The 25356-nt window shown below is 37.1% G+C and overlaps 3 protein-coding genes across 6 annotated transcripts; 1 reads left to right on the plus strand and 2 right to left on the minus strand.

The window, feature by feature from the left end:
• Positions 8088-11782, plus strand: LOC18792327 (putative Myb family transcription factor At1g14600). Of its 2 annotated transcripts, none has more exons than XM_020554946.1 (6): positions 8088-8807; positions 8940-9016; positions 9158-9200; positions 9704-9857; positions 10191-10434; positions 11308-11782. In XM_020554946.1, the coding sequence occupies exons 1-6, from the start codon at positions 8678-8680 to the stop codon at positions 11557-11559; spliced, it is 900 nt and encodes a 299-aa protein (XP_020410535.1). In that variant the 5' UTR covers positions 8088-8677; the 3' UTR covers positions 11560-11782. The 2 variants fall into 2 exon arrangements, with proteins under 2 accessions (XP_020410535.1, XP_020410534.1); XM_020554945.1 differs by having other exon boundaries at positions 8092-8807; positions 9698-9857.
• On the minus strand, positions 12088-14995 carry LOC18788382. Its single transcript, XM_007222578.2, has 7 exons — positions 14290-14995; positions 14125-14171; positions 13891-14008; positions 13602-13800; positions 12995-13121; positions 12685-12849; positions 12088-12588 (listed from the first exon to the last, which is right to left on the minus strand). The coding sequence occupies exons 1-7, from the start codon at positions 14459-14461 to the stop codon at positions 12430-12432; spliced, it is 987 nt and encodes a 328-aa protein (XP_007222640.1). The 5' UTR covers positions 14462-14995; the 3' UTR covers positions 12088-12429.
• Positions 15088-25353, minus strand: LOC18789126 (protein transport protein Sec24-like At4g32640). 3 transcript variants are annotated; one of them, XM_020554940.1, is made up of 25 exons: positions 24161-25353; positions 23777-24001; positions 23564-23638; positions 23335-23433; positions 23014-23125; positions 22400-22527; positions 21895-22014; positions 21634-21714; positions 21233-21310; positions 21007-21099; positions 20729-20783; positions 20427-20503; positions 19709-19780; positions 19479-19562; positions 19227-19346; positions 19040-19108; positions 18449-18526; positions 18186-18324; positions 17835-17999; positions 17344-17489; positions 17041-17217; positions 16540-16628; positions 16278-16347; positions 16166-16197; positions 15088-15656 (listed from the first exon to the last, which is right to left on the minus strand). In XM_020554940.1, the coding sequence occupies exons 1-25, from the start codon at positions 24788-24790 to the stop codon at positions 15545-15547; spliced, it is 3126 nt and encodes a 1041-aa protein (XP_020410529.1). In that variant the 5' UTR covers positions 24791-25353; the 3' UTR covers positions 15088-15544. The 3 variants fall into 3 exon arrangements, with proteins under 3 accessions (XP_020410529.1, XP_007225385.1, XP_020410530.1); XM_020554941.1 differs by having other exon boundaries at positions 15092-15656; positions 24110-24254; XM_007225323.2 differs by lacking the exon at positions 16278-16347 and having other exon boundaries at positions 15090-15656.

Raw genomic sequence — 25356 nt, forward strand, 5'->3', positions numbered from 1 at the left:
TCAAATCTTTAACTGGATACGTTGATAGCCCAAATGTTGGGTGTTGAGTTTTTTGGACTGTTAAGATGACCAAACTTTGGGCTATCAAGGAAGGTTGTATATATCCAGTTAAATTGATTAATGCGAACCAAAATTTCTCTAACATTCATGATAATAGTCAGTTCAAAACAAATTGATTGAGTTGTGGTTGTGGTGTTGTGGGGCATTTTATACGAATCCAAATTGGAATTTGATTATAATCCCTAAAGTTTTCATAAATCCATCCATTACAGCTGGAATGGAATGGAAGTGAGTATTTTCCACGTGTCAGCTATCCGGTGATGTGGCTTGCATGGCAGTTTACGTGCATGACTATGACTAATGGAAACAAGTCAGTAATAATGTCTAGTAAAAGCAAAAATACAATCCAATACGCAAAAGAAAAGAAAAGTTTATGATATTCAAGTAATCAAGCAAGCACCTAATGATCCAATATTGGTCGAGACTCGAGAGAGGAGAGGCTCACAGCGTGGGCCCAACTTTCTTTAATCATCACAAATTTCCTCAGACATGTCCAACCAAAATAACAAGATTTTGAATATAAATTTGGAATTACTGGCTATGAGGACAAAGAAAGAATAACCCAAATTGTTTCTATCATATTACATTGTATTGTAGGCAGACAAATTAGTAAGTAATGCTGCTATGTTTGACCTCTCTCTCTCTCTCTCTCTCTCGCAGCTGGCCGGTGCCAACTTACCAACACATATAATACGATTTTCATTCTTGAACAGCGGAACAACATAATCCACAAATAATTAAGACGTACGTATGTATTCAAGGAGGGAGGAAATAACCCTTTAACATAGAAAATGCACTACTGTCGGTCGTTTCGTATGAATTTGAAATGGATTAAATATGCTGGGTGCAGTGCAGGTCAGCCATTATATCCATGTTAAGTTGTTGTCAACCAAGGGAAAAGTCTTCAAACCTCAAGGACTTTCGTGCATCGTAAGATTTCGTAAATGATAAATGTCTTATCTCATGTCAAAAACATGAACGAATACAATGCGTTTCATGAGAATGTCAATCGTCTGTTCGTGCGTTAAGTCATCTTAATCATGATCAAACCCCAACACTAAACAAATCATCATCAAGAAGAATGGTCATGGTTGTTTCCTGTGGTTGACATCATGATCTGGAGATGCTGGATGCACTAATATTGCCAAAAAGGTAAGCAAAAAGTTGATCAATGGAAAACTAAAACAACACAATTATTCAAACTTTCCACCTAATTCCATGCCTTGAGCTTCAAAAGTCAATAGGGTGGGGAACCCTTCCTCAATCATTCTTCATTTCCCAGAGTCCACACCCTCTCTCAGACTAAATTAATAATATCATATATCTCCACTGTAATTATTTATCAACCTAACCTAGCCTGCAGTGTTTTCATTCCTTATTCCCCTAATTCTTTATGGTTTCTGTTTTTATTTTTTCTCACACAAAGAAGATAAAAGTGAAATAAGACAAGGACATCAAACTTTTTTAAAATTCTAAATTGCTTCTGCAGTAGAGTGTAGAATGTGTTCATTTGATGTGCGTGTGCCGTGTGGTGTGCATGCATTTTGCAGTCCCCACATGATTCTAGAGCAGTCAAATTCTATAATATTTGAATTGCACTTATTTCAAACTAGTTTTGTCTATTATGCGTCGTCTGTGCATCAGCTAGCTCTCTCTCAAATGCTCGCCTCAAGGAGGAGTAGTAGTTCCTTTCCTTTCGTTCCCCTCCCCTCCTAGTCTTTGGGCCAACAATTAGAGACAAATTTCATATAAGACATGCTTAGCAACCGTCTCTTTCACCAGAGATTTGAAATTGTTTCTAGTTGTAGCTACTAGCTAGCTAGGTGAATACAATAGGTACAGGATTTATATATTTTGTGCGCAAGTAATATAAATATATATCGGAAGCCATCTTTTTCTTCTAGGCAACTAACGTAGTTTTGCAATTGACTATTGTCCGCTAGATTTGTTATGATATTGCATATGACAAAAAGCAGTGAGAATGAAGCAACTTTTGTGATCTTAAAGCTCTACCGAATTACCCCAATCAAAGGGAAACAATACTCTTTTTTGCTTTTCGGGTAAGAAATATTTGTCAAAGTTAGAACCTAATACATTGACCTCCAGCAGTAGTAGTGTTTTTCCAAAGGAAAAGCAACTCGGCCGTGACACGTCAGCTGAAGCCTTGCATGGCCCTCTTCTCATTCCTTCCCCTTAATTACGTGAGAAAGAGACCATTGTTTCCACGACTCTCACCTTTGCGCTGAATGCTGATGGATGGTCAACCCACCTAACTCCAATCGAATCCAATCTTGAGGGTTAAGTCAGTCAATCCATGTGGGTCCTACTCATTAATCATCACATATTCCTTAGAGGAATGACCTAGATACCACCACATACATATTATAAACCACGATATATAATTAATTAAGAGCATACAACTTTCACAATTCCATGCCATCTATCGACTGCGTGGCGTGGTAATCTTCAACTTAAATACATATTGAAAAATCTTTTCCATTCTTATGTGCATATTGATGTTGGAATAAATAATAAATTTGTAATTATGAATTAAACACCTTTACAGTGAATGAATGAATGAATGAAACTTGAAAAGTCAAGATGATGGGAGGGAACCAGATTTTCATTCCTCTCGTTCCTCATTCCCTAGACCTAGAAAGTAAAATAGGCTAGGGAGAAAGATTTGTAATATAATAGAGGGTGATTTTGCACAGAATAATAATTATGCCTGCTGCAGCTCTTCTGTTTAAAAGAAGAAATCAGGAACCGACAGAATCCAATATCCAACAGAGCAACGTCGAGATTGGGTGAAACAAGATCGAGATATGAGACCAATACCGAATTCTATTCTATTCTATTAATATAATATACACGTGTTGTCTTTCGTCTTTAATTAATTAGCCCGGCCGGCGATTGACGAGACTCATCATGCATATTGTATTGTATTTGTATTGTTTTGCCCAAAATATGAGACGCATGCAGAAAGTAAAGTAAACACACACACACACACACACACACTCTCTCTCTCTCTGCAAATCTATCTGCATCCACACACAATAATTAAATAATTTTGATTCATAGAGAGAGGCCAGCAGGTCAATACTAAGATACTAAAACTATTTATTTACTAGCTAAAAGTTGTAGAGCCAGTTTGGCACTGCCAGGTGCAGCAAATCATGTCATCAGTCATTCAAGATATTTATGATCCCATCCCATCCCCAGCTTTTTATATCATGCATTTTTCTTTCTTTCTTTCTTTTCTCTGTCTACAATCAATACAAATACAAATACAAATCTTCTTCTCAAACCACATCCACATGCATACATCACATCACATATCACATCATGCATGACATACATACATACATGACACAGTTGTCGAGGTGCATTTACGTTTTACCTGCACACGCCAAATATACCGGCGTCCTCGAAGCCGCCTCCTCACTTCACTTTTTGTCTTTCTCCATATCCATCCAGTTTCTCTTATTCATGATCATGACTTTGCTAGGCCGACCCTTGCTTCATAGCCACCTCTCTCCTCCCTCATCCTCCTATATTAATTTACCTTATAGTAATAATAATTATACGACTTAAATTGATTGAGACTTCAAAGTTACCGTTTTCACTTTTTTGTATTTACTTGCTTTCGTTGCCATATAATATAAACTCAAAAATGCAAAAGAAAGAGAATAAGTTAATTTTGCTACTGTTACGCTGCTGCTACTGCTACTACTGCAAGAATTTCAGAATTTAATAACATTATATAATAATATTTTATTTATAATAATGGTAAAGAAATGGTTGGTGTTTGTCCTCTCTCTCTCTCTCTCTCTCTCTCTCTCTCTCTCTCTCTCTCTGTCTCTGTGTCTCTCTGGCCTTGCTTTTGCCGTATGCATCATTCCATTTGCGCAGGAATTTCCATCATTCCTTTCTTCCTTCTCTGCTCTTTTCCATCATTATCGTACTGTGCCCTCCTCCCTGCCAATACCATACAGTATTCTGCCCACACAGAACCATACACAAAATTTAAAATTTATTTTAAGGACCCTACTTCTCTCTCTCTCTCTCTCTCTCTGTGTGGGACATGTTTACAACCCCACCTCTGCTAGACTGCTATTACATTTGCTAGCTAGCTAATGCCCTAATAACACCTTTTTTGTATTCTCTCTCTCTCTCTCTCTCATGCGGTCAATTTGATCAATTCAAGACTCATCATCTTTCGTGTCAATAAACCAAAACACTGTCTTCATGCAGCATGCGCTCAATTTGGAGCATCTACACATATACATACATACATACATTACATCAGCAGTGTACGTACGTGTACGTATGGGATAATGAAATGAACAAAGTACGTATACATATAGTAGGAGGGAGGGGAGTTTGTTTGATATTTTCCATTCTCTTATCCCAGGGCAGGCCTAGACTAAGGGGATCTCTTACTTCTCCATTTATTAAAATATACGAGAAAACAAGTGTTGTTTGTCTTTATATTGTTTAGTTAGATCCATCATGACATATAATTATAATCAGATGATGATATTTCTCCTTCTAATTAATTAGATCCCCTAAGGCTAACTTTATAAGCTATTTATTTGATTACTGAAATATCAATCTTATCCTTTGGTTGACCAGAAAGAAACCATATCCTAGAACCCAGGCCTAAAGCCACCCTAGATTGAGAAAACTCGAGTACGGCGGTGGCCAGCTGCCCGACCTCTTGTCAATCCCATTGGCACCCCTACACCCTACCACATGGGATTTGAGCTCCAAAAGTTGTTCATTTCCCCAGTTATCTAAAGAAGATTGAATAAATAAAGGGTTAATCGTTTTATTAGCACATGAATTTAAATTCGATTTCCATTTGAGTCTCTCAATTTTCAAAATCATTTTCGTGGTCCTTTAATTTTACTTTCGTTAGGATAAATGATTATACTGTCAATTTTGTTAACTTTTTCTGTTAAATGTAGGAGTAAAATTGTATTTTTATATTAAAACAAAAAATAATATCTTTAAAATAACAATAAAATCAAATAAAATAAAAAACCAACAACAACCAAAAAAAAGTTTTGGGGAACAGGATAGAGGGTGAGGGAGAGAGTTTAATTTTAATTTTTCATTCATATTTTAATCAAATTTGATACAAAAATACCATTTTGCCGTTGCATTTAACAGAAAAGTTAACAAAATTGACGGAAGAACCATTTGTCATAAAGAAACTAAAGTTGAAGGACTACGGTAATGATTTTGAAAATTGAGGGACTCAAATACAAATTTGTATAAGTTCAGAGACTAATAAAATAATTAACTTAATAAATAAATAAATAAACACACGTGATGAAAAAGGTGTAAACGTGCAAGGAGAGAGTGTATCTACGTACAGGGGCGTGTATCCGATTCCTAAGGAAATATGGATATTATTAACGGCTACAAAAATCTATCTGTCTTGTTCTTGTATAGCCACGTAGACAGATAGGAACCTTTTACAATTACACAAAGTTTAGGGACACTTTTTACAATTTTACAAAAGAAAATTCTTAAGCATATCCCTTCCTTTTTTTTTTTTTTGGTTCTTCTTATTATACGGAAAGGAAAATTACAAAACAAAACCTTCAGGGCAAGGAAGCCGAAAGATGTCAGTTCCCTTCCATTGGAAAATTTGAATAAGTACAAATTAACCTGCAATGTTGCATGATAAATTCATGCTGGTGTCGTGTTTTTGTAGAAGTTAGTTTGATTAGTATTACAAAATTAGGATTTGTATTTGGCCTGGTGACTGGTCAAATATCACATAATTTCTAAGAGCCAGCAGAGACGCTGAGGGTTCTCCGAATTTTTCAAAAGTCGGCACCGTCTTTCTAAGTTAGGCCGTGGCCGTCGTCGCCATGGTTACAGGCTGCGTCTCCACAGACAACTCTACACTAGTGCACACCTAGAGATTAGAATGAGAATCGCTGCTGTGATATGATATGACTATCTCATTATCTTCTTGGGATGTCTAAGTCTTGTCCTTTCTCACAATCACAGCCGTAGATTCTTGGTTGAAAGCCGTATTCCAAATATTACAAAGCAGGGTCTACGGTCCAGATTTCACTAGAGTATATACCCTTTTGTCTCCTTGTTTAACTTGTCTCTGCAGGTTTGGGGAGCTGTTTTATTATTCTTTTGCCTTTGAATGTTATGATCTGGTTGACTTTGAAGGTGTTTGAGTTTGACATAAAGGCCTCAATAGTCCAACAGGAAACACAATAGTAAAGAGAGTTTGGCTTTTGACTACATCTTCAAGACAAGAGAGAGGAGAGAGAGAGAGAGAGAGAGAGAGAGAGAGAGTTTTGGCGAATTGGTGGGTACCTCAACCTGCAGACATCCTATTCATACCTAAAGCTATTGGGAAGGAAGGAAGAAAGCAAATAGAATTTAGAATTATGGGTTTCAGTGGGAATCGGATTAATTACCAAACGTAGCAAAAAAAAACTAAATCAACCTGTCCGTCTGTAAATGTAATGCCTAAACACAGGAAGCATTATTACTATTTCAAATAACTATGGATCTGTCTGTTCATCCTGTAAGCTGCAGGTAGATTGAAAAAGGGTTAGGTCCCTTTGTTTGTCCTATACCCTTCAAACTCGGAAATATTTTTACTCACAACTTTAATCTAAGGTGTATTCTCACTATTCTTCTTAATACTTGGCAATGTCATATTTATACATATGCACACATGTCAAATATTAAAAAAGATGGTGAGAATATACATTGGGTTAAAATGGTAAGTAAAAATACTCTCTTCAAACTCACCAACCACAATCCCTAAAATGCGTTATGATTCAATTAACCAATAAATGAACTGAAAACGGAATTTAAACCTGGGTTGAATTTCAAATGAATTGCCATGTGCCATGTGACTATCTTTTTTATGTTTTTGTTGGGGTTGTTGGTTTTTTAGCTGAAAAAAGAAGATAAAAAAAGATGCTAGCTCGTTAAATGCTGCCAACCCATTTCAAAAGAGGGGACCAAGCAAGCAGCATCGGATTGAATAAAATCCTTTTATTTACTTGAGTTCAATCATGCGATTTCAAGGCCTATGCCAGATTGAATCATAAAAATGGTTGGTCTTGGTCCTTTCTTTCTCACATAAAACACTACTAGACTAGACTACTAGGCTTAGGGTAAAAGAAAAGAAGAAGGTGGTCCAATAAATGCTGGCGTACCTACAATTACAACACTGTCTCATATCGTCTGCTCTACAATGCTCTATACAATTGTAACATCACAAAGGAAAAATCTACTCATTTTTGTTGTATTTTTTAACCACCTTATTATTTTGAGTTCAGTCAAATTTATTCTTATCGCGGTAAGTTTTTTGTTTCACCGTCACTTATGTGAGTTGCAAAATGTCGATTTTGTTCGTGGATTTTTCTAAGAAAGACATGCGAACAACAATTGTTTCTTTATAATATTGCATATATGAATTATATATTCTTACAAAACAAACAAACAACATACAGAAAGGGTGAAAACGTCATTTTGGTATGTAAATACTTTTCTTTGGTTAAATTACAATACACGTGATCTAAATAAATATTTGACTTCAACTTCTTTCAATCAACTTTTATTTTATTTTACGTGTGGAAATTAAAAAAATGTAAGGGGGGCGCCCTGCTGTGGCGAGCAAGGTTGAGTGCCCCAAACCAAGACTGAGAAATAATAATATTTTTTACGAGAGAGGACAAATGAATAATATAATTTCATGGCGAGGGCGCTTTCTGATATCATAACGACGTTGGCGTATATATCAGAAGCAGAATTGAATTTTATGAGAGAGAGAGAGAGAGAGAGAGAGAGAGAGAGAGAGAGGTCAAAGCTTGGGAAGCAGTTGGTTGGTTGGTTGTAGTATGCTGCTACTGCTGCCATAGGGGTAATGATTTAGAGAGAAGGTTAAAAAAAGATCAGAATTTCGGAAGCTCGTGAAGATACGTTTGTGTGTGTGTGTGAGAGAGAGAGAGAGAGAGAGAGAGAGAGAGAATTTTCTATATTCTTTTGTTTTATATTAAAAATTCTATAAATTAATTAATTAATATTGGGTTGACACAGTGCAAGGAAGGAAGGTGTGCCAACAAAGAAATAAACAGAAGGTGCACAGGAATACCCCACTCGTACAAGCAGCAGGGAGCAGGGAGCAGGGGCAGCTAGTAAAAATAGTAGCAATAGCAAAGAGGTATTATCAGACTCTTTAAGGAATTTACAGACCTTCTCAGCTCGTCTTATCCTTTTCTCGTGATCTCTCTCTCTCTCATACTGGCCTTAAATTCCTCCTCTTTCTTTGAAATCCCTGCTGTGCCTACAAACCGACACGCTTCCAAAGGGTTTGAAACTTTCAACTTTAGAGGAAGAAGAAAAAGGATATATGTTTTCTACAAGTAGAACAATACCAACCCAAGTCTTAGGGGTCTGAAGGTTGCAAGAGTTTTTTTATCAGGGGATTTGGAGAAGACCCAGGTAGCTCTGACATTTTGTTAACAGCAACAAGTAATTAAGGAGAGAATTATCTAGGTTTGGAGGACCCCTCTTTGGATTAAGAGGGGGTTTTGATAGGAAAAACAATTGTTAAGGAGGAAAAATGACTAGTTGTAGTGCAAGGAACGGTGCTGTGAGGCAGTATGTAAGATCAAAGGTGCCTCGTCTGAGATGGACCCCTGAGCTTCATCACTGCTTTCTTCATTCCATTGAGAGGCTCGGAGGCCATAAAAGTGAGTAATATCATAACCATCTTGTCTTAACTTTTGTTTCTTCGTCTTCTTTTGAAAATAGAAATGAAAAGTTTCTTATATGTTTCTTCTCTCTCTCTCTCTCTCTCTCTCTCTCTCTCTCTGCCCCCCAAGAGGCTACACCAAAACTTGTTCTTCAGTTGATGGATGTCAAAGGGCTCACCATTTCTCATGTCAAAAGCCATCTCCAGGTTTTGTATTTGTCTTTCTCTCTCTCTCCTGATGGTTCGTCTAGTCTTTTAACTGCTTCTGTTCTTGTAAGCTATACGTTAAAATGTTCATTTTCTTTCATACTTTTCTTTATCTGTTTGCCTTCTCCTTCTTTTGATCAGATGTACAGAAGCATGAGGGGCGACCTGGGTACTAGACAACAAGGTATTTATCCAACTTCTTCACAGCCCTTTATTAAATTTGTTTTATTTTGGCTGATTTCTTGTAAAAGCTTTCTTCTTTTTACATTTTCATGTTTGTATTTTATCCTCTACTACTCCTGGTCTAATATGCAGTTCTGGTAGACTATCCATTTGTTTCCTCTAATGGCCCGTGCTCAGGGCCAGTATAAACGCCCGTGATAGTATAAAATGAGACTCTACGGATGCAGCATCACCTCATTTATTATGTGTAATTCCTTGTAATATTTATTGCTTAGTTGATGCCCCAAATGGGTGATAGAGAAAGTGCACCATTATTCTTTCCGGTCTTCTCGTATTGGCACTTCTCATGAAAGTGAAAATACAAACACCTCTCAGTCCCGAACTCTGCCATAAAATTCTCGAAATGTCACTTGGGACTTATTTATTTTGCCTTTACTGTTGCTTTTTTTTACTTCTCTCTTTCTCGCGTTCTGTCTGATGATTTTTCTGGTGCTCTAGTGACAGATAGGAGTTGCACGCAACCAAGAAAACAATTGTTTGAAGAGCATGATGATGGGTGTCTTGATGAATTAAATGGTGTGAGTTTTTACCCATCTTCCAAATCTATCAGAGAATCAGATTCTCAGCTCATCTACAGTACTCCCCGCCGTTCAAAAAGGTTAGTCTGCACCTACATACATGTACTCTGCAGGCACTCTTTCTTTTTCTTTGTTTTGTTTTGTTTTTGGGGGAAGGGGTGGTGGGTGAAGGTGCTCAGATGATGTTTCAGGCTTCTGATCAAATGTCAACAAAGTAAGTAATAAAGATGGTGTGATCAGAAACAAACAAAAAGGAATGGCATTGCATTGCATGATATCTTTGCTTTTTCTGAACTCTGCTTTCTTGTTCTAGATATATATAATATAGTATAGGGTTCTTTTCTTATATAGTTATATATATATGTATATATATGTTCTGCTTTTTGTCTGATTTGTCTCCTTCGGTGGATCAGAGCTAGAACCGAGACGACGAGTTCAATCTCAGAGGGCCTGCAGCAGCAATGCAGCCAAGGAATATATGAGACAGTCTCAAATCCGTACTCTTTTGATGATAATGTGTTGGCAATGGCTCAACAACAGCGTGGGGGATTTAAGGAGCCTAACCCCTCAGCCTTGTCTCTGCCACAACCTCATCTTCATTACAACTTCAACCACCCCTCCTCCCAATTTTCTCTGCAAGAATCTGACTTCTTCAAGGTACCTAACACTTCTCTCTCTCTCTCTCTCCCCAACTTCTTTAACAAATTTAAATGTAGAGTTGTTGAGTGTAAAGTTGGTTTTTGCTTTTCAAGTTTCAACCAAATTTTCTTTGCACGAATCCAGACATGTCCTTCTGAGTATGACCAGCGATGGCATGGATGGAATGTCCATTACCTTTTCTTTTGAAGTCAACCTGCTTCACCTCTATTGCCTAAACAGTAGTTCACCACTTTTGCGTAGTGTTCAATAATATATTTTCTGTATTATTTTAAATGGGTGAAACCTCTTCTTTATAATATCCTTGTTTCACTTTTTTATTCTCCTCCTGGGTCCTGGCCTTTAAGACAAGAGTGTGGAAAAGTTTTCAAAACTAGCTATAATATAATTCTTCAATCATATAATGTCACATTGTTTCCTCTCCGGCTCTTTGGTTCTTCCGTTCACTGTGTTTTTTAATTAAAGTTAAAATTCATTTTCTAATGACCCGATTTTTTGTTTTCTTCACCCCATAATGATTTCTCTACAAAAAGTAGTTGGGTGCATCATTTCATTTTGAAACAGGAGACAGACTGCTTTTGGTTTTGCAAGTAATCGTCTACTCTATTTAATTTCAAGATCTACCTAGCTACTGTTGATTTGTCGTTTACATGAGTTGCATTGTATTTTCTATTTTGTATAGAAACATTGTTGCACAGAGGTCTTTGGTTGTTGCTGAAAACTCTTACATTCTGTGGTCCAATTCTGATTCGTGTATAAATAGGGGACCCCTCCCCCCTCCCTCCCTCCAGACCACCTTATGAGTGCCCAAACAGCAAATTCAATCAAAATGTTAATTTTTTTTTTTTTTTTTTGGATTTGGGTTTGTGACAGGTTACCAAACCAGAGGCAAGAGCAGATGCTGATCAAGACAATGAAGACGGTGATTGTCAACTATCACTCTCTCTCTCATTACATCATCCTTCTTCCCACAAGAGTAAGAGTAATGCTTCTTCAAGTGAGTTCAGTGGTGCAATCTCATCATATTCCTCCTCGAGGTCCAACTATAAAGATTGCTCCACCTCTTCTTCTGGGAACCATCGCAGTATTAATTTAAATCTTTCCATTGCCCTCTGCGGTAAATGATTTCACTGTAAAAAAGAGTAATCTGTTTTGTCCCAGTAGTAGATTATTTCATGCCCTTACCGCATTTGTTGGTTCTTTCTGTTCTTTGTTCTTTGTTCCTAGTTAATTTATCTTTACTTCTTCTTCTCATCGAGCTACATAGTTAATTAGTTGAGTGAGTTCCACTTTTGATTCTTCTAGAACAGCAAAGAGTACATCTTTATGAAAGAACTCTTTTTAAGTTTCAAATTTCTTACAAGATTATCCTTCTTCACGGTAATCTGATGCCACTTCTATGACATAATAAGACAGCGGCATTTGGAACCTTTGTCTAACCGGAGTTCAGCCAATCTATCTATGTACGACAGAAAAGACGTAAGAGTTGCAAACCTTAATTATGTATCTAATTGGTCCAAGAATTTTATAGAGAGCGTGAAGCCCATGCCCATTTGTACGGAGTTAATTGTGGGTTGGATTTGTAGAGCATCATGGGCCGGCTCAACTAGCTATGATACGGACCCACTTTTGGTCATCGCCATGCTCGCAATGTTGTGGAAATCTTCTCTTGTAATCTCAAATCTAATAATGACAACTTCATGGCAAAGTTTAGGAGCGATACATTGGTCCATTGCATTTGCCCTGTTTCCTCAGCGCAGACATACCCAAAACAAGTAGTAGCAGTAAACACTACAGAAAAAAAAGAAAAGAAAAACCAACTACAAAACTGGATAGCTGTTGCTGCTGTTGGGGTCCAATCAGTTGGGAGCAAATTTTATAGCACATCTAACACCAGCTACAAAGTCAGTCAATACACTGTTCCTTTTCATGATCTTCCAATGTCTTCCCCCAAAATTAGGTCATGGCGGAAGTTATAAGATGCTTTAATCCTTGTTAATTCTTTTTGCCCTTTGTTTTGGTATCAGAAACCAGTGCCTTGATGCATAATCGTGGCTTCACGCTTACGACGTTTCGAGGAAGAACTGAAACAGCAACCACTAAGGACTCTTTGGGTACACCAGAGAGGGGTAGTAGCTCAATTAGGACAGCAAGCTGTAAATGTACTCTAATAGTTAGAACAAATTGAAAATGACATGCCAAACTAATAATTTGCTTATGAATTTGGGACAAAGAGGAAGGAATTCTCACCTCTGGAGATTTGAGGTCCACCACTGAATCTGATACAACACCTGTGACTGCAGAAGCCACTATTTCAAAGCATTTGTCACGGTCCAACAAAACAACCGCATTTGAAGCTTCTTTGGAAGTATTCAGTTCTGTTTCTACCCCTCTTCTGTTATACCCAACTGCAAACTACAGAATCACGTAAAAATTTCATCTTACGGAAAATAATATAACCCGCATAAAATAATTAAATCCATTTTCTAGGTTGCCCAAAAGAATAGTATATCTTTTGATGAATTACTAACGTTGATGCAGTGATAGAGGATATAACAACCTTTATGGGCCGTGCAAGTTTCTGATTATTGTTCAAAAATTGAAGAACAAGCTTTGATACAACTTCATGCAGTTCCTTCTCATTCAAACTACAAGTAGCTTGGATAGGGAAAATGCGATGACACCAACTGCACCAACGAACTCCCAATTCTTAGGCAAGCACCAATTTTTGGCCACAAAGGGAAAAAATGATCACATGTATTACTGGATCCTTCATAGGAGGATGTCAAAAAATTTAAACTTCATAAATGAATACTGAGTGCAAAACCAATTTAGAGCTGAGGCACAACCTCAAAGTGGGTTATAGGTGAAAAAAGTCTCAAAGTACAAACAAATAAAAAAATTATAATGTCAACATTTCTAATGACAGAGAAATACTGAGTAAATATAGTTTCTTTTAGTAGGTAAAGCATGGCATAGAAAACACAACATATACGAAGCATAATACTAGGTAACAACTGGTGAAAACATCTAAGATTCCATTATTGGGAGAAATTATTTCGAAAAAAGACACAGATAAAAAGTTTTAAACAAATTAAGCACAACTTGCATTAACTGTTTCTAAGAGAAAATATGATACGTGAGAAACAGGCAAATTATCTACTCACAGGGGTGAACCACAACTCCCGGATTCCACAGAATGCATAATTTTGGATACAGTATCAACAACGTCAGGAGAAGTGCTTTTGGGGAAGGTAAAGAGAAGCAAACCACTCTTTGTAAGCTTAACCAGCGAAAGAAGAGGGCTTGTGTCTCCTTCCGCATCCACCTTCGCAGGAGGCAAAGGAGGACCCTCTTGAACATCATCTGCCATAGCCATTATGATTACAAACAAGTCATATCACAAAACAGAAGCTCAGCATCTAATTGTATAAGAAGTAAAAGTAAAAGCGATACCATGCGCGTCCCCAGAGTTAGCAGTAGCCTCCTCGCCATCTGTATTCTCTTTGGAAAGCTTCCTTCTTTTAGAAACGGCTTCTTCTTCTGAACTGCATCTATTAAAGCACTGAACATACTGAAAACATAGACATAGAAACAAATTGTAAACATAATTCAAATCCACATATAAAGCAAATAATCAATCATGCATTATACTATATATCATCCCTTCAAGGCTTTGTGCGAGTTTACCTTTGCAAGGAGGGAGATTGCTTCTTTTGTGGCGCTTTTCTCCCTCTCTGATAAATTGATTATAGCAGAAATAAAAAGGAAACTTCATTTCAGAATCAGTGGGTTTGTGGGGGTTAAATTAGGGAGATAGAAATTAGAAAGAGAAAGAGAAAGAGAGTGACAGACTAATGGGGCAGGTGATGAGGAAGCCAGAGTGGGAGTGTTGGAGAAGAGAAGAAGGGGCGTTGTAGTCGAAGCGAGGGATGCTGATTACAGTAGAGTGTTGCTCCCATGGTGCCATCTCCTCTTTCTTACTCAGCTCCCTCTCCTTCTCCTTCTCTCTTTCTTCTTCCGCCATTGCCCTTCTTCTGTTCTGACTTCGGAGACCGATACCCAATCTCTGTTCGAACCAACTTCAACTCTTTATTTTCTCGAGTGTATGTGTGCCCTAATTCCTAATAATTGGACTCTTTTTTATGTTATTGTTACAAAATTTGTTTATTAATTTTCTAACCAATTTCTTTCATGTCTATTAATATTCAGATTTTTTTTTTTCATATTTATAAATGCAAAGATTGTATCAACATACTGAGAGAATTATTATAAACTAATTTTGTGCATTTCTTTTTTCTTATTTTCCTTGCTTTTTTTTTTCTTCGCTTTTTTGAAAGAAAAGATGTTACATCTGACTGCTTGTGCAATGGAAAAAACATTTGTGAGACTTTGCATATATATTTTTTGTAATACAAACGGCAGCGCAATCTGCAAGTTATGGTACAAACAGAAACAGAGAGTAACAGGACAAATTTGAAAGGTTGGCATTGCTAATCGAATCCATTAAATCACTGGTATTAAGTTAAGTATTCAGACCAAAAAAAAAAAAGTTGAAGTGAGCATAGTGATATTAAAACCTCACACACAGTAATGCTCTTCTGTTAGCTTAACAGTGTGCCACGTTATGTTATCCTGTGAGTCTGACTGAGATTGCTAATCAAAATGGTTGATGTAAAATTGCATTGCACCAGCATTAGCTACAGACTTGATCTTCTATAATTTATCAATTCACTATTTTCCGGCTTTTAAGTTTGAGGGGATGGATCTATTAGTACAAGTGAAAGAGGCTTATACAACAATTTAAACACAAGGGATGTATAGGATTTACTTCTATTTTAACATTTACAATTGGATATAAACTAAAACAAATCCTCACACCAAATCTCGGCTCCGTTTTTGTTTGCATTCTGCACTGATAAATTATGTGATGGGCAAAGGGTGCATTTCCATAGCAAGAAGCTGACCTTCTTTTCCTCTTTTCGATGAAAAGCTTTTGAAAGCCCTCAAATAGCCCTTTTCTTTTACACCCGGTCAATTTGCATCTCTTCTTCGAATTCCACGATTGCCCTAGCAGGAAGATACCAAAACTTGTAACAAACACAAGAAGCTAAATAATCACATCTTCATTTGAATTTGCCGATGGATGTGTATTAGAAACTCGATATAAGAGAGGCCATTCAAACTCTTGTCTTCTACGATATATGAGAAGAAGAGCATCCCTGCGAAACAAGAACAGAAGATTTAATTCACATCAACCAAAAACATTTATCTAATACCATAATAATTTTACATCAGAATTATTGTTTTGTCATATCCCCTCTGACAACAGTGACTGAAAAAATTGAAGCACAACATCTCTGCTTCTCATACTACAGTAAATAAGGGAAAACGATGCGGCTATCACAAAGAGTGATTGACGGTGTGCAACAATTAGGCCAAAAATACTGTAAGTTATACTTGGCCTGTTTGTTGATAGCTTACATCAAAGTTTCATAGTATTTACTATTGCAGAATAAAAGAGAGATTTGGGGAAGGGGTGATACATACAAAGGGAAAAGGGAAATAGTCTCATTAACATGAACAAAAAAAGAAAGGAATAAAGTTTATCAAAGGGGAATTGAATAATGTGGATACTGTTTTAAATCAAAATTTTATGCATAGTGGCTGTCAAGTAGCAGATGTAGTCTAGTTTATATTAAAGGGATGTTCTAAGTTGTAATGCACTGACCTGATGGATCTCCTTTCTTGCATAATTTCAAGCTGTAAGAAAATAATGAGGATTATATTAGACTTACATCAGATTGACACATCATTGAATTACAAACAAATTTTTTTTTTACCACAAGAAACTTTTTTCTTTTGTTAGGCATATAGAGCAGCAGGTTGCCCTGGCTAGAACAAGGGTCATCCCTGCGAAAATGAGCTTGATTACCACCTGGCTGGTCCAAGGGGTCTAAAGAAGCACCAACTAGCTCTTATTCTGGTGGTACTTACCTTCCCAGTGTTGGAAGAGATACCAAGTTCGAATCTCCCCTTCCCCATTAAAAAGAGAAAAACAGGGTCTAAAGAAGCCAAAATACAAGGTAACAGAAAGAAGCATACCGGAGGTATGAACATCTTTGGCGTCGAATCTCATTTATCAAATCATTTAGCTTCTTTGAGAATGGATTGTCATGCTGCTGCAGCACAAACTGTGTATGACAAAAATAATAGCCATCAAATGAAAATTCTTCGATCAGGAAGTATATCTGAGAATGCAGTTTGCAATTATACAACATGTTTAACAGGCATCACAATAACCGATGAATGAAATATTTAGACCCGGATGAGTATCCATTCTTAATTACTGGGCCAACTAATTTTATGCCTTTAATTTGTTTCTTATAATATACAACTTAATCCTGTCTTCAAGATTTTAAGCAGATTCCTAATTTGTCAAATTGATAGCAGATACTAGACCGAATTACATCAGACGAATGAAGTTTGGGTCGTCAATGAGGTGCTCAACTCCTTGGAACCAAGAGTCAGAGGCAAGTTCTCGCCAGCCATGAATAACAATATTAGGCAGACATTATGTATAGAACGACTTGGCTTAAGATGTACCTGAGTAGGAATTTCATCAACTGAGGAAATTCCAAACAGCTTAGTCAACATATCTGGATCAACTGAGTTCCCAATATATATTAAACAATCCTCTCCATTCTCAAGAAGATAAATTCCCTCATCACTGATATGCTCACTAGAAAGTGGAATTGCAGGAGGAAAAGGAGATTCATCTGTCTGTCAATCAACAAAAAAGTTACTAGTTGTTTTATTTTTTTTGGGGGGGGGGGTGTGTGAGGGAGACCATAACAAAGGGGAAAATATGAAACTTTAAGTAATGTGGAACCATTCAGAGTTTCAGACCTTAGAAAGAAGGTCATGGATTGCCACCATGCGTGGATACACAAGTGCTATTGCTAAAGGAGTAGAAACAGAAGAAACATAATTGATCCAAAAAGACCGTTCATCTAATTTCCCAGCAGCTCGCAATCCTGTGCTTTTAGTTAATGCTGAAAAGAATTATAAATAAATAAAAGAAACACATTTATCAAAACATGTACAAACTTCTAGAGAAGCTGACTTATACTTCAATTACTGCTAATATGCTTAATACAGGAGTCTTGCAAAGCATAGTCCATGCATTCGAAATAACAAGATACATTATAAAACATGAAGGAAATAAATGAAAATCCTGAGTTTATTTAATTTTGGAGGAAGAAAAAAAAAACCATAGTTATCTCCACAGAAGTGTTAAATAAAAGATGCAGCTTCAACAAAATACATCTAGTATAGTTTTATGACGTATAAGCTTACAACCACAAAAGAAGACACCAATGAAGAATAAAAGAAAATACCAAGGATGTATAAAGGTAGAAGCTTAAGTGTCTCTGGAAGAACAAGTTGTCCAGACGATGATACTGTAGCACAAAATTTCCTATAAGAACACAGAATCCTGATGCAACGATCAGTCAGTCGTTCACGGACTTGCATGAGCGGGCAAGAAGGGATTTCAATTGCCGCTACAGAAAGAAAATTACAAAGTAAATTGTATCATTTCCCAGAAATCAAATAATAGCTATACGGCCATGTAAGAGTTTAAAAAGAGGGCAGTTCTGGTACAAGTCAGTTCAAAAAGAAAGAGAGAAAAATCCATGGTACAAAGGCTGTAAAAACAAGATTGTAAAGAAAATGGTACAACCAAATACCTTGCTTCAAGATACAAGCAAACTGGGTATCTAAGTCAGCTGTACGGAAAAGATTATTCAGCATACTTGTGCATGGAAGAGATAATGTTGTAACTCGAATTCTTCTTTGGCCATACAAAGTGGTGTACAGAAGTGCACACTGGACAATGGAAAGAACAATGTCATTAGAAGTAACATAACAATCATTTTCTTTAACTGTGATTATGGGAAGCTTGCAGAGATATACGGACAAGATACTCCTAGAAGGTAAAACCAGTTAGTACCTGAAATGCACATTCTGAGCCATCCTGCAATTTATCATCGTGTTTTATGGTTACCATTATAGTTTTGTCACAGTCAATCTGCACAATATAAGGATGAGTTAAGGTTTCGCAAATTACTGGCCTCGGGTATTAGCCACAGCTCGTATTCATTACAAAGCTAACAACATAATCTAAAGTACCACTCAAATAAATGAATGAAAACCAAAAACAAACCAGTAATCAAGATGGAATAGTTATGGCAAATATAGAAGAGAAATAATTAATTTCATCTCATTGGTTTGTAATACACGAGGTTTTGGGCGTCATTACTAGTCATTACTACTTTTTTTTTTTTTTTTTTTTTTGGGTATGAGGTAATGTGTACCACAGCCATAGTAATTTTGAGTTCAACGATAATACATGCAATGCTAATGACACTTACATTAACTTTAAATTAATTCAATCAACATTTTGATGCTAATATGGGTGGGTCAACACAACGGATTTCTCATTCCATATCCATGGTGGAGAAGATAGATTCAAAGATGTAGCACATGCGTATATTGATGTATTAATGTATATAAGTAAGTGCATTTGTGTTGTATAACATACCCCAGGTAGGTCGACGTCAGTAGGAATGCGTTTGCAGAAGTTCCCATGGTACTCCTGAACTCGGAGACCCTATGGTAGATTAGGAAGAAAAGTTTACTTAACAGTACAGATAAAATTATAAGTAACTATTTGCTATACGCTAAAGGCAAGGATGAGAAAGTGAACATCAGTGCTCCAAAAAGGTTACCTGGCTGCATCTCACACGCATCACTGCCTCAAAACCTTGAGGCCTTGTGACATTCCATCTAAGGTCATTGTAGATCTTTGCAGAGTCGGCAACAGCGGAGAAAGGGTAATAATAATAGACCTGGAACAAAGAGGAAAAGAAACAAAGTTGAAACCTGACATTCTATAATAACAAAAAAAAGACCTGGAACAAGGATGTAAAATCAAATCAATATATTCTATAATGTAATGCAAGAATAGACGTTTTTGGTACCTGGCCACCAGTAATTCTTGGGATGACAGACATAGAAGCTATGTCTATGTAAGTCTGGGTAGTGATAAAAATATCAACACAGACCTGTAACATGTCAAGACAGAGACAATTAGCCCAAATAAATTATGCCCATCAGCATTTATATCTACAAATGCCAACAATAACCAAGAACAAAATTCAGAATTATATCCAACTCAAATAAAATGCAAACAGAACACTTAACGTTTTACCTGATACTCAGCAACTTCCACTGCCATTGTTTTTAAAATCTTTTCAGCTGGTTGAAGTAATTTATGGACCTCCTGGTGAAAAAGAGACGTTCATAAACATGAGGATAATCTTCTGCCAGAACAAATGGCACTACCACTAGACTAATGTCAACATGGAAGACAGCAAGTAAAGGAACAATATAAAATCTTGGTGCCTGTAAAGAAGAGATCACATTCTTACATTTCCAATAGGAGTGCCCAAAAGGCAAGCACTCTCATTGGAAAGTACATAAATATCAAAAGGGAGTGTCTAGAAGGCATGCACTGCACAAGAACACTAGCTTAAAAAAACTTTCCATACATTCTGCTCTTTATAAAATGCAAAACTTTGAGGAAGCTACCTTAAAAAATACTAATACAGAAATACAAAAAACTCAGGAAGCTGCTAGAAATAAAAACTAATACATAAATATACACCTTGCCAAATATGGAGACTTCAGGCAAGCATTAAAAGAAAAATCACATTGTAGTTCAAAGATGTAGAGGATCCATATTTCATACATACTATCAATTAATAATTAAAAATTGATATCCTGGACACGCATTATGACATCTAGCAATTTTGGCAATTCGAGAATACTAAAACGATATAGTTTTCCAGAATGCAGGATTTCATAGGTAAAGCAAAGGGATGGAAGAACATGTAGTTGAAGAAAACCAGTATATCATCTATTGATACCTTCTCACCCGCAGAAGTATTAGTTCTTCCTTCAGCCTCTCTAGCTGAAAGGGCCCCAGTTCCAATTGATGGCATGACTGTAGACCACATTGGATAATTATTAGAATATACTCAAAGGTTGGTTTTATAAAAGATTTAATTCCTATAATTCAAAAGGGAAATAAAAAGATCCCTTACAAAAATGATCAAGATAAATATAGGATTGCTGTAACAAGTATTTGGATGACTTAAACTAGGTCCAAAAAACACAAGGTTGTAAAAAGTAGGTCCATAAAACTAAAATCACATCTGTTTGAACTTGCCTGACTGAAATACCAAAAGTTTTCCACCGTTACTTTTCATTGCTAAGAATGCAGCCTAAAAAGTATAAAGAAGATGTTAACAACATTAGAAAAGGCATTCTATAATTTCTTAGACATTAATTAATGTGATTATAAAATGTGCAAAGCCAATGATTTAAAAATATAAAATGAAAACCAGAAAGCCCTATGTAACAAGAACCAATGTTACAATCTTTTTTACTCTCTCTCCCACCATCTTTAACACACACCCAGACCAAATACGAGAATAAATACCATACCTTGACTGCGGCACCAAAGGCTGAGTCAGCTGTTTTATTATCTTGAAACAGGGATGGGATGCTTTCCAAAAGTAGGTCTAAATGTTGACGGCACTGGATCCATGTCAGAAACAACCGAAGACTTAATAAAAAAATCATTTGACTTATCTGGGTTTGCAAAGATATTGCCTTACACATATCAACAGCTGTACTAGAAAACACAACAAAACTGAACTCTGAAGCTAACCTCAGAAAGCTGAACAATTACATCAGTCTGCAGAGGAGTATAAACATCTTGCACATCAGGGACAATGAGCATCAATGGCTGCAAAACATATCAAAAATAAACAAGTAAGCAATCTTCAATTACAACATAGGGTAACCACCTATTTAGATAAGATAATGAAGCAAATGTTACATTATATTGCATTGCAGAAGAGAGAATGAGTGACAAAGTTGATTGTGAAACACAACAAGAATGGTATTATGCAAGAACGCATTTTCCTTTCCCTTTCACAAATTGATAGGACATTAATGCTAAATAAATTCACATGAACATTACTATGTAAGCAAATGTTAAATACTCCGAAATACAAAAAAATTCAGCTCTACAACAAAATTTTAAATCTAACAAAGTTATATATTGACCTGCTGTAATGAACGTTTCAGATTGTAAAAATGAATTGTAGTGTCAAATGTTGCAATCCCCACCATCGTCCTAGGTCCTTCCTGAAATAGTAGAATCATCAATATATCAGTTGCTAAAGAAGCTAACCCAATACAAAGGTTCTTGTAGAAACTTAAAAAGGTTGACATGCTCCAAAACCAAGGTGAAAAGTAAGTTTCTAATTTTCCATAAGCAGGTGCAATTAAAAGCTTCAGTATTCTGCAAATAGGCATAAAACTTACAGGAAGATCAGAAATAACTTGACGGATTGCACTGCATGCCGCTGCAGTTGCTCCAGTTTGCATAGCATTCATAGATACATCAATAAGGAAGAAATACATAGACAGCATTGGATCACGCACCTGGAACACGAAAATTAAGTTCGAAAAGGAAGATATTGCAGGTAGTCTAATCGAAAAATAAAAGGAGAAACAAATTGAAGGCAGCCATTCCCATGACTAAAGCAAACAGTAGGTCATAAAGGATGCATTCTCAAGGGAGCACGATGCATTTTCTTATTGACATTTGGCAACTATAAAGGCAGACTCTTAGTTAAAATTAAAACTTAAATCCTCAGTTAAAATTTAAATCCTCTAGTCGACTTGTAAGTGTCCAAAGCAATATACTGTACATTGGCTGGGAGTCTGAAACTGCCCTTAATCTCAAATCAAAATTAAACTAGCGAAATAAATGTGGAAACCAAACATGAATCCGCATAAAGCTGGAAAATCTCATGAAACAACTAACCATGTATTCTTTGGAAGCAACAAATTCAACCATTCCTCTACAAAGCTCAGGCCTATCATCAGAATCTCTACGCCTACCATCTGGACCAAGATTGCAGTGGTAGTCACGGGGAGTCTCATCAGTGAATCCTGCAAATTAAACTAGCACATGTCATAAAATCACAACCCTATCCACTGTTGACCATGTTTGTGATGCAATAAACAGCCAAGTCCAGATGCCAATGAATAAAAAGTCACATGAGCATTCTGGATACCAGTAACTTGTAGCAACTCTCATGACTTCATGAGAGAATGCATATATTCTTAAAAACTGATTACTAAGATCTTGGTGTATATAACAATGTAAATTGTAATTTTATAAAACAATTGTAATAAAATTTTACAGTGTAACAACAAGGACAGTCATCCTAAATTGAAGAATAAACAAGAGCCAACAAGAAATCTTGTCAAAAGACGAAACCTACATGTAAACTTTGGGAGAAGGGAGAAGCGAAGATCATGCACAAACATGACAGTATATTCCACATAACACGATGTAAACGAAAGCAAACACATAGAGTTGCAAAGAAGGATAGAAATAGATAACAAAAAAATACAATGATAAGTTGTACTAACCACACAAGTTACATACGAACTGCCTTCCCTGATCAATGAACTTCATGAAAGGATTTATGTAGCCTTTGCACCGAGAACAACGAAGAGGACCACTTTCACCAAAATCCACGACCTGTATCAAGAAAAGTTTATTCAACAACACCAAGAAAGATGACATTTACACAGAAATCACAAAAACTAGCAAAGAGAGGGGGGCAATTCCAAACTTTGTGTGAACCGCCAAATATGAATTTTGACTCATGGACCAACGGATAAGTATGCTGTGAAGTTTACCATGACAAGCATATAGAAAAAATAGACTAAAGGATATTGATGCATTACTGGTATTGGCTCTTCAGACGGTTGAGGAAGGGCCAAGGGTTGGAGCAACAAAGCCAACTGCATCCCTGAAGTCGCCAAAAGGTCAGCAGTGCATGGAATCTGTTGAAATAGAAAGGAAATATGTATAAAATAAAATAAAAGCTGAGAATAATTTATTTTCCTCGCAGGATCCAACGGATAACAATTATGAATATAAAAGATAAAACGCTTGTTTGTAATTGATTGTGACCTGATTGATGGTGCACCTCATATTACGTGGACTGCAGTTCCCAGTGTCTCTGACAATGTAATCACTTGTAGTAGGCTTGAGAAAAGTTACATTTAGTAAGAGGTGAAAGATCACTAGACGCTATAGCAGCATGCATGTACAGAATGATTGCTGAAGATAAATTATAGGAAGAAAAAGAAAATGAAGGGCAATAAGATTTAACTAAATAAATACCGGAGGAGGGTTGGCCTGATTGCACTGGCGAGTTTCATGCACAATCACTGAGGAATTTGGAATGGGTCGTGGTATTTGATTCGGATCAATCTTCGAGGGTCCTGCCACTGGGGCTCCAGTTTGGCCCACAGCATGTGATATGGAAGTCATAGATTGATTTGGCAATGGTGGTGGCGTTCCAAACATTCTTTGTTGTTGCAGGGAAGTTGGTGCAGTTTGAGGCGCCTAAAACAATTCAAAATATTTTGCAGTCAGATTATTGAGTGAAAAAAAACAAGAAATGCATACAATGTATGATAAGCTAGAATTGTAGTTCATAAATAATGCACTAACCTGTTATACTTTTATGATGAATGAAATTTGATTGGATCATGAATAGCTTACTTGGTTCGGTTGCATGGACCAAGTTTGTGGAGGATGAGGTTGTTGTAGACCTTGGGATGCTACTGAAAATGGCGGTGGCTGTTGCACTGCAGGACCTGGGTCTCTCCCCACTGAACTGCCCAATACGGAATGCATGGTTTGCGGAGGCTGAGGCTGAGCAAGAGGAGGCGGTGGAGCAAGAGCTGCCGCCATTGTTGTTGAAGGTCCACTACCAGGTGGGGGAAAACGGGGCAAAATACCTGGGGGCGGTGCCGGCGGGAAAGCATTGGTAGGAGGAGGTGGTCTGTAACCAAGTGGTGAAGTAGCAGGCGGCCCTGAAGGCCTTGGTGGACCCACATAGGGTGGAAATGAGGGCTGTGAGGAGGGTCCCACTGGAGGAGGCCCCGACAAAGGTCTTCGCTGAGCAGGCCGAGCCAATGGACTCGGAGACGGTGCTGATTTAGGAGGAGGGGAAGGTCTAGGTGCCGAGGTGGGCATCGAAGGCGGTCGATTGAGATTCAAATTTTGCAAATTCTGCGACAAAGAATCGGAATTTGGGGGAAGAACGCTATGACTAGGGTTGTAATTGTAATTAGGGGGTGGTGGACGATCACCGGGTCTAGGTGGCCCTGGAGGCACAGGAGCTGCCATCTAGACGAAATTCAAAACTCTTACAATCTCTTCTCTTCCCTTTTCATTCTTTTTATTTTTCTTTTATGGATTCTTCTTCAATCTTCATTGTATGAACTATACCAACAAAGTTTGAAAATTCGGTAAACTTAACCGGAACGAATGGAGCTTTAGGGTCAGTGAGAAAAAACCTTGGACTGAAAAGAAGCTCTGGCGATGATTCGGGCTTGATTTTTTTACCGTTAATTCGAAATGTATTTACAAGCGAAGAAAGAGAGAGATAAGATAGGGAGGAAAAGATCAAATTCAAAACAGATTTTATGGCTTGTAGGAGAAACAAAATGTTGGGTGTGAGAGATAAGGGATAATAATGTTGACGGCCGGCCGGATCGCACTTCCATCTTCAGAGCCACTTCACAATTTTTTCCTTTTAAATCAGGAAATGGTTGGGTTAGCCAAAACCCAAGTCGTAACGGTGTTTTTTCCACACCTAGAAAAAGGAAAAAGAACGGTTTCCCATTTTTTATTTTTTATTTTATTTTTTGGTAAACGATAACGTTGGCATTTATCTGCTGTACTTACCGCGT

The sequence above is a fragment of the Prunus persica genome, chromosome G1, assembly GCF_000346465.2.
Source record: "Prunus persica cultivar Lovell chromosome G1, Prunus_persica_NCBIv2, whole genome shotgun sequence".
Lineage (NCBI taxonomy): Eukaryota > Viridiplantae > Streptophyta > Magnoliopsida > Rosales > Rosaceae > Prunus > Prunus persica.

Bases quoted from the DNA above. Each gene is read 5' to 3' on its own strand.
- LOC18792327 (XM_020554945.1), top strand. From the start codon at position 8,678: ATGACTAGTTGTAGTGCAAGGAACGGTGCTGTGAGGCAGTATGTAAGA. The intron at 9,017-9,157 runs GTTTTGTATTTG...TCTTTTGATCAG, and splicing joins ATGTCAAAAGCCATCTCCAG to ATGTACAGAAGCATGAGGGG. The intron at 9,201-9,697 runs GTATTTATCCAA...CTGGTGCTCTAG, and splicing joins CCTGGGTACTAGACAACAAG to TGACAGATAGGAGTTGCACG.
- LOC18788382 (XM_007222578.2), bottom strand. From the start codon at position 14,461: ATGGCGGAAGAAGAAAGAGAGAAGGAGAAGGAGAGGGAGCTGAGTAAG. The intron at 13,122-13,601 runs GTGAGTAGATAA...TCGTTGGTGCAG, and splicing joins GGGAGTTGTGGTTCACCCCT to TTGGTGTCATCGCATTTTCC. The intron at 12,589-12,684 runs GTGAGAATTCCT...GTACATTTACAG, and splicing joins TGGACCTCAAATCTCCAGAG to CTTGCTGTCCTAATTGAGCT.
- LOC18789126 (XM_020554940.1), bottom strand. From the start codon at position 24,790: ATGGCAGCTCCTGTGCCTCCAGGGCCACCTAGACCCGGTGATCGTCCA. The intron at 21,100-21,232 runs GTTAGCTTCAGA...ACATGGATCCAG, and splicing joins TAATTGTTCAGCTTTCTGAG to TGCCGTCAACATTTAGACCT. The intron at 18,527-19,039 runs GTATGTTATACA...TATATTGTGCAG, and splicing joins CTGACGTCGACCTACCTGGG to ATTGACTGTGACAAAACTAT.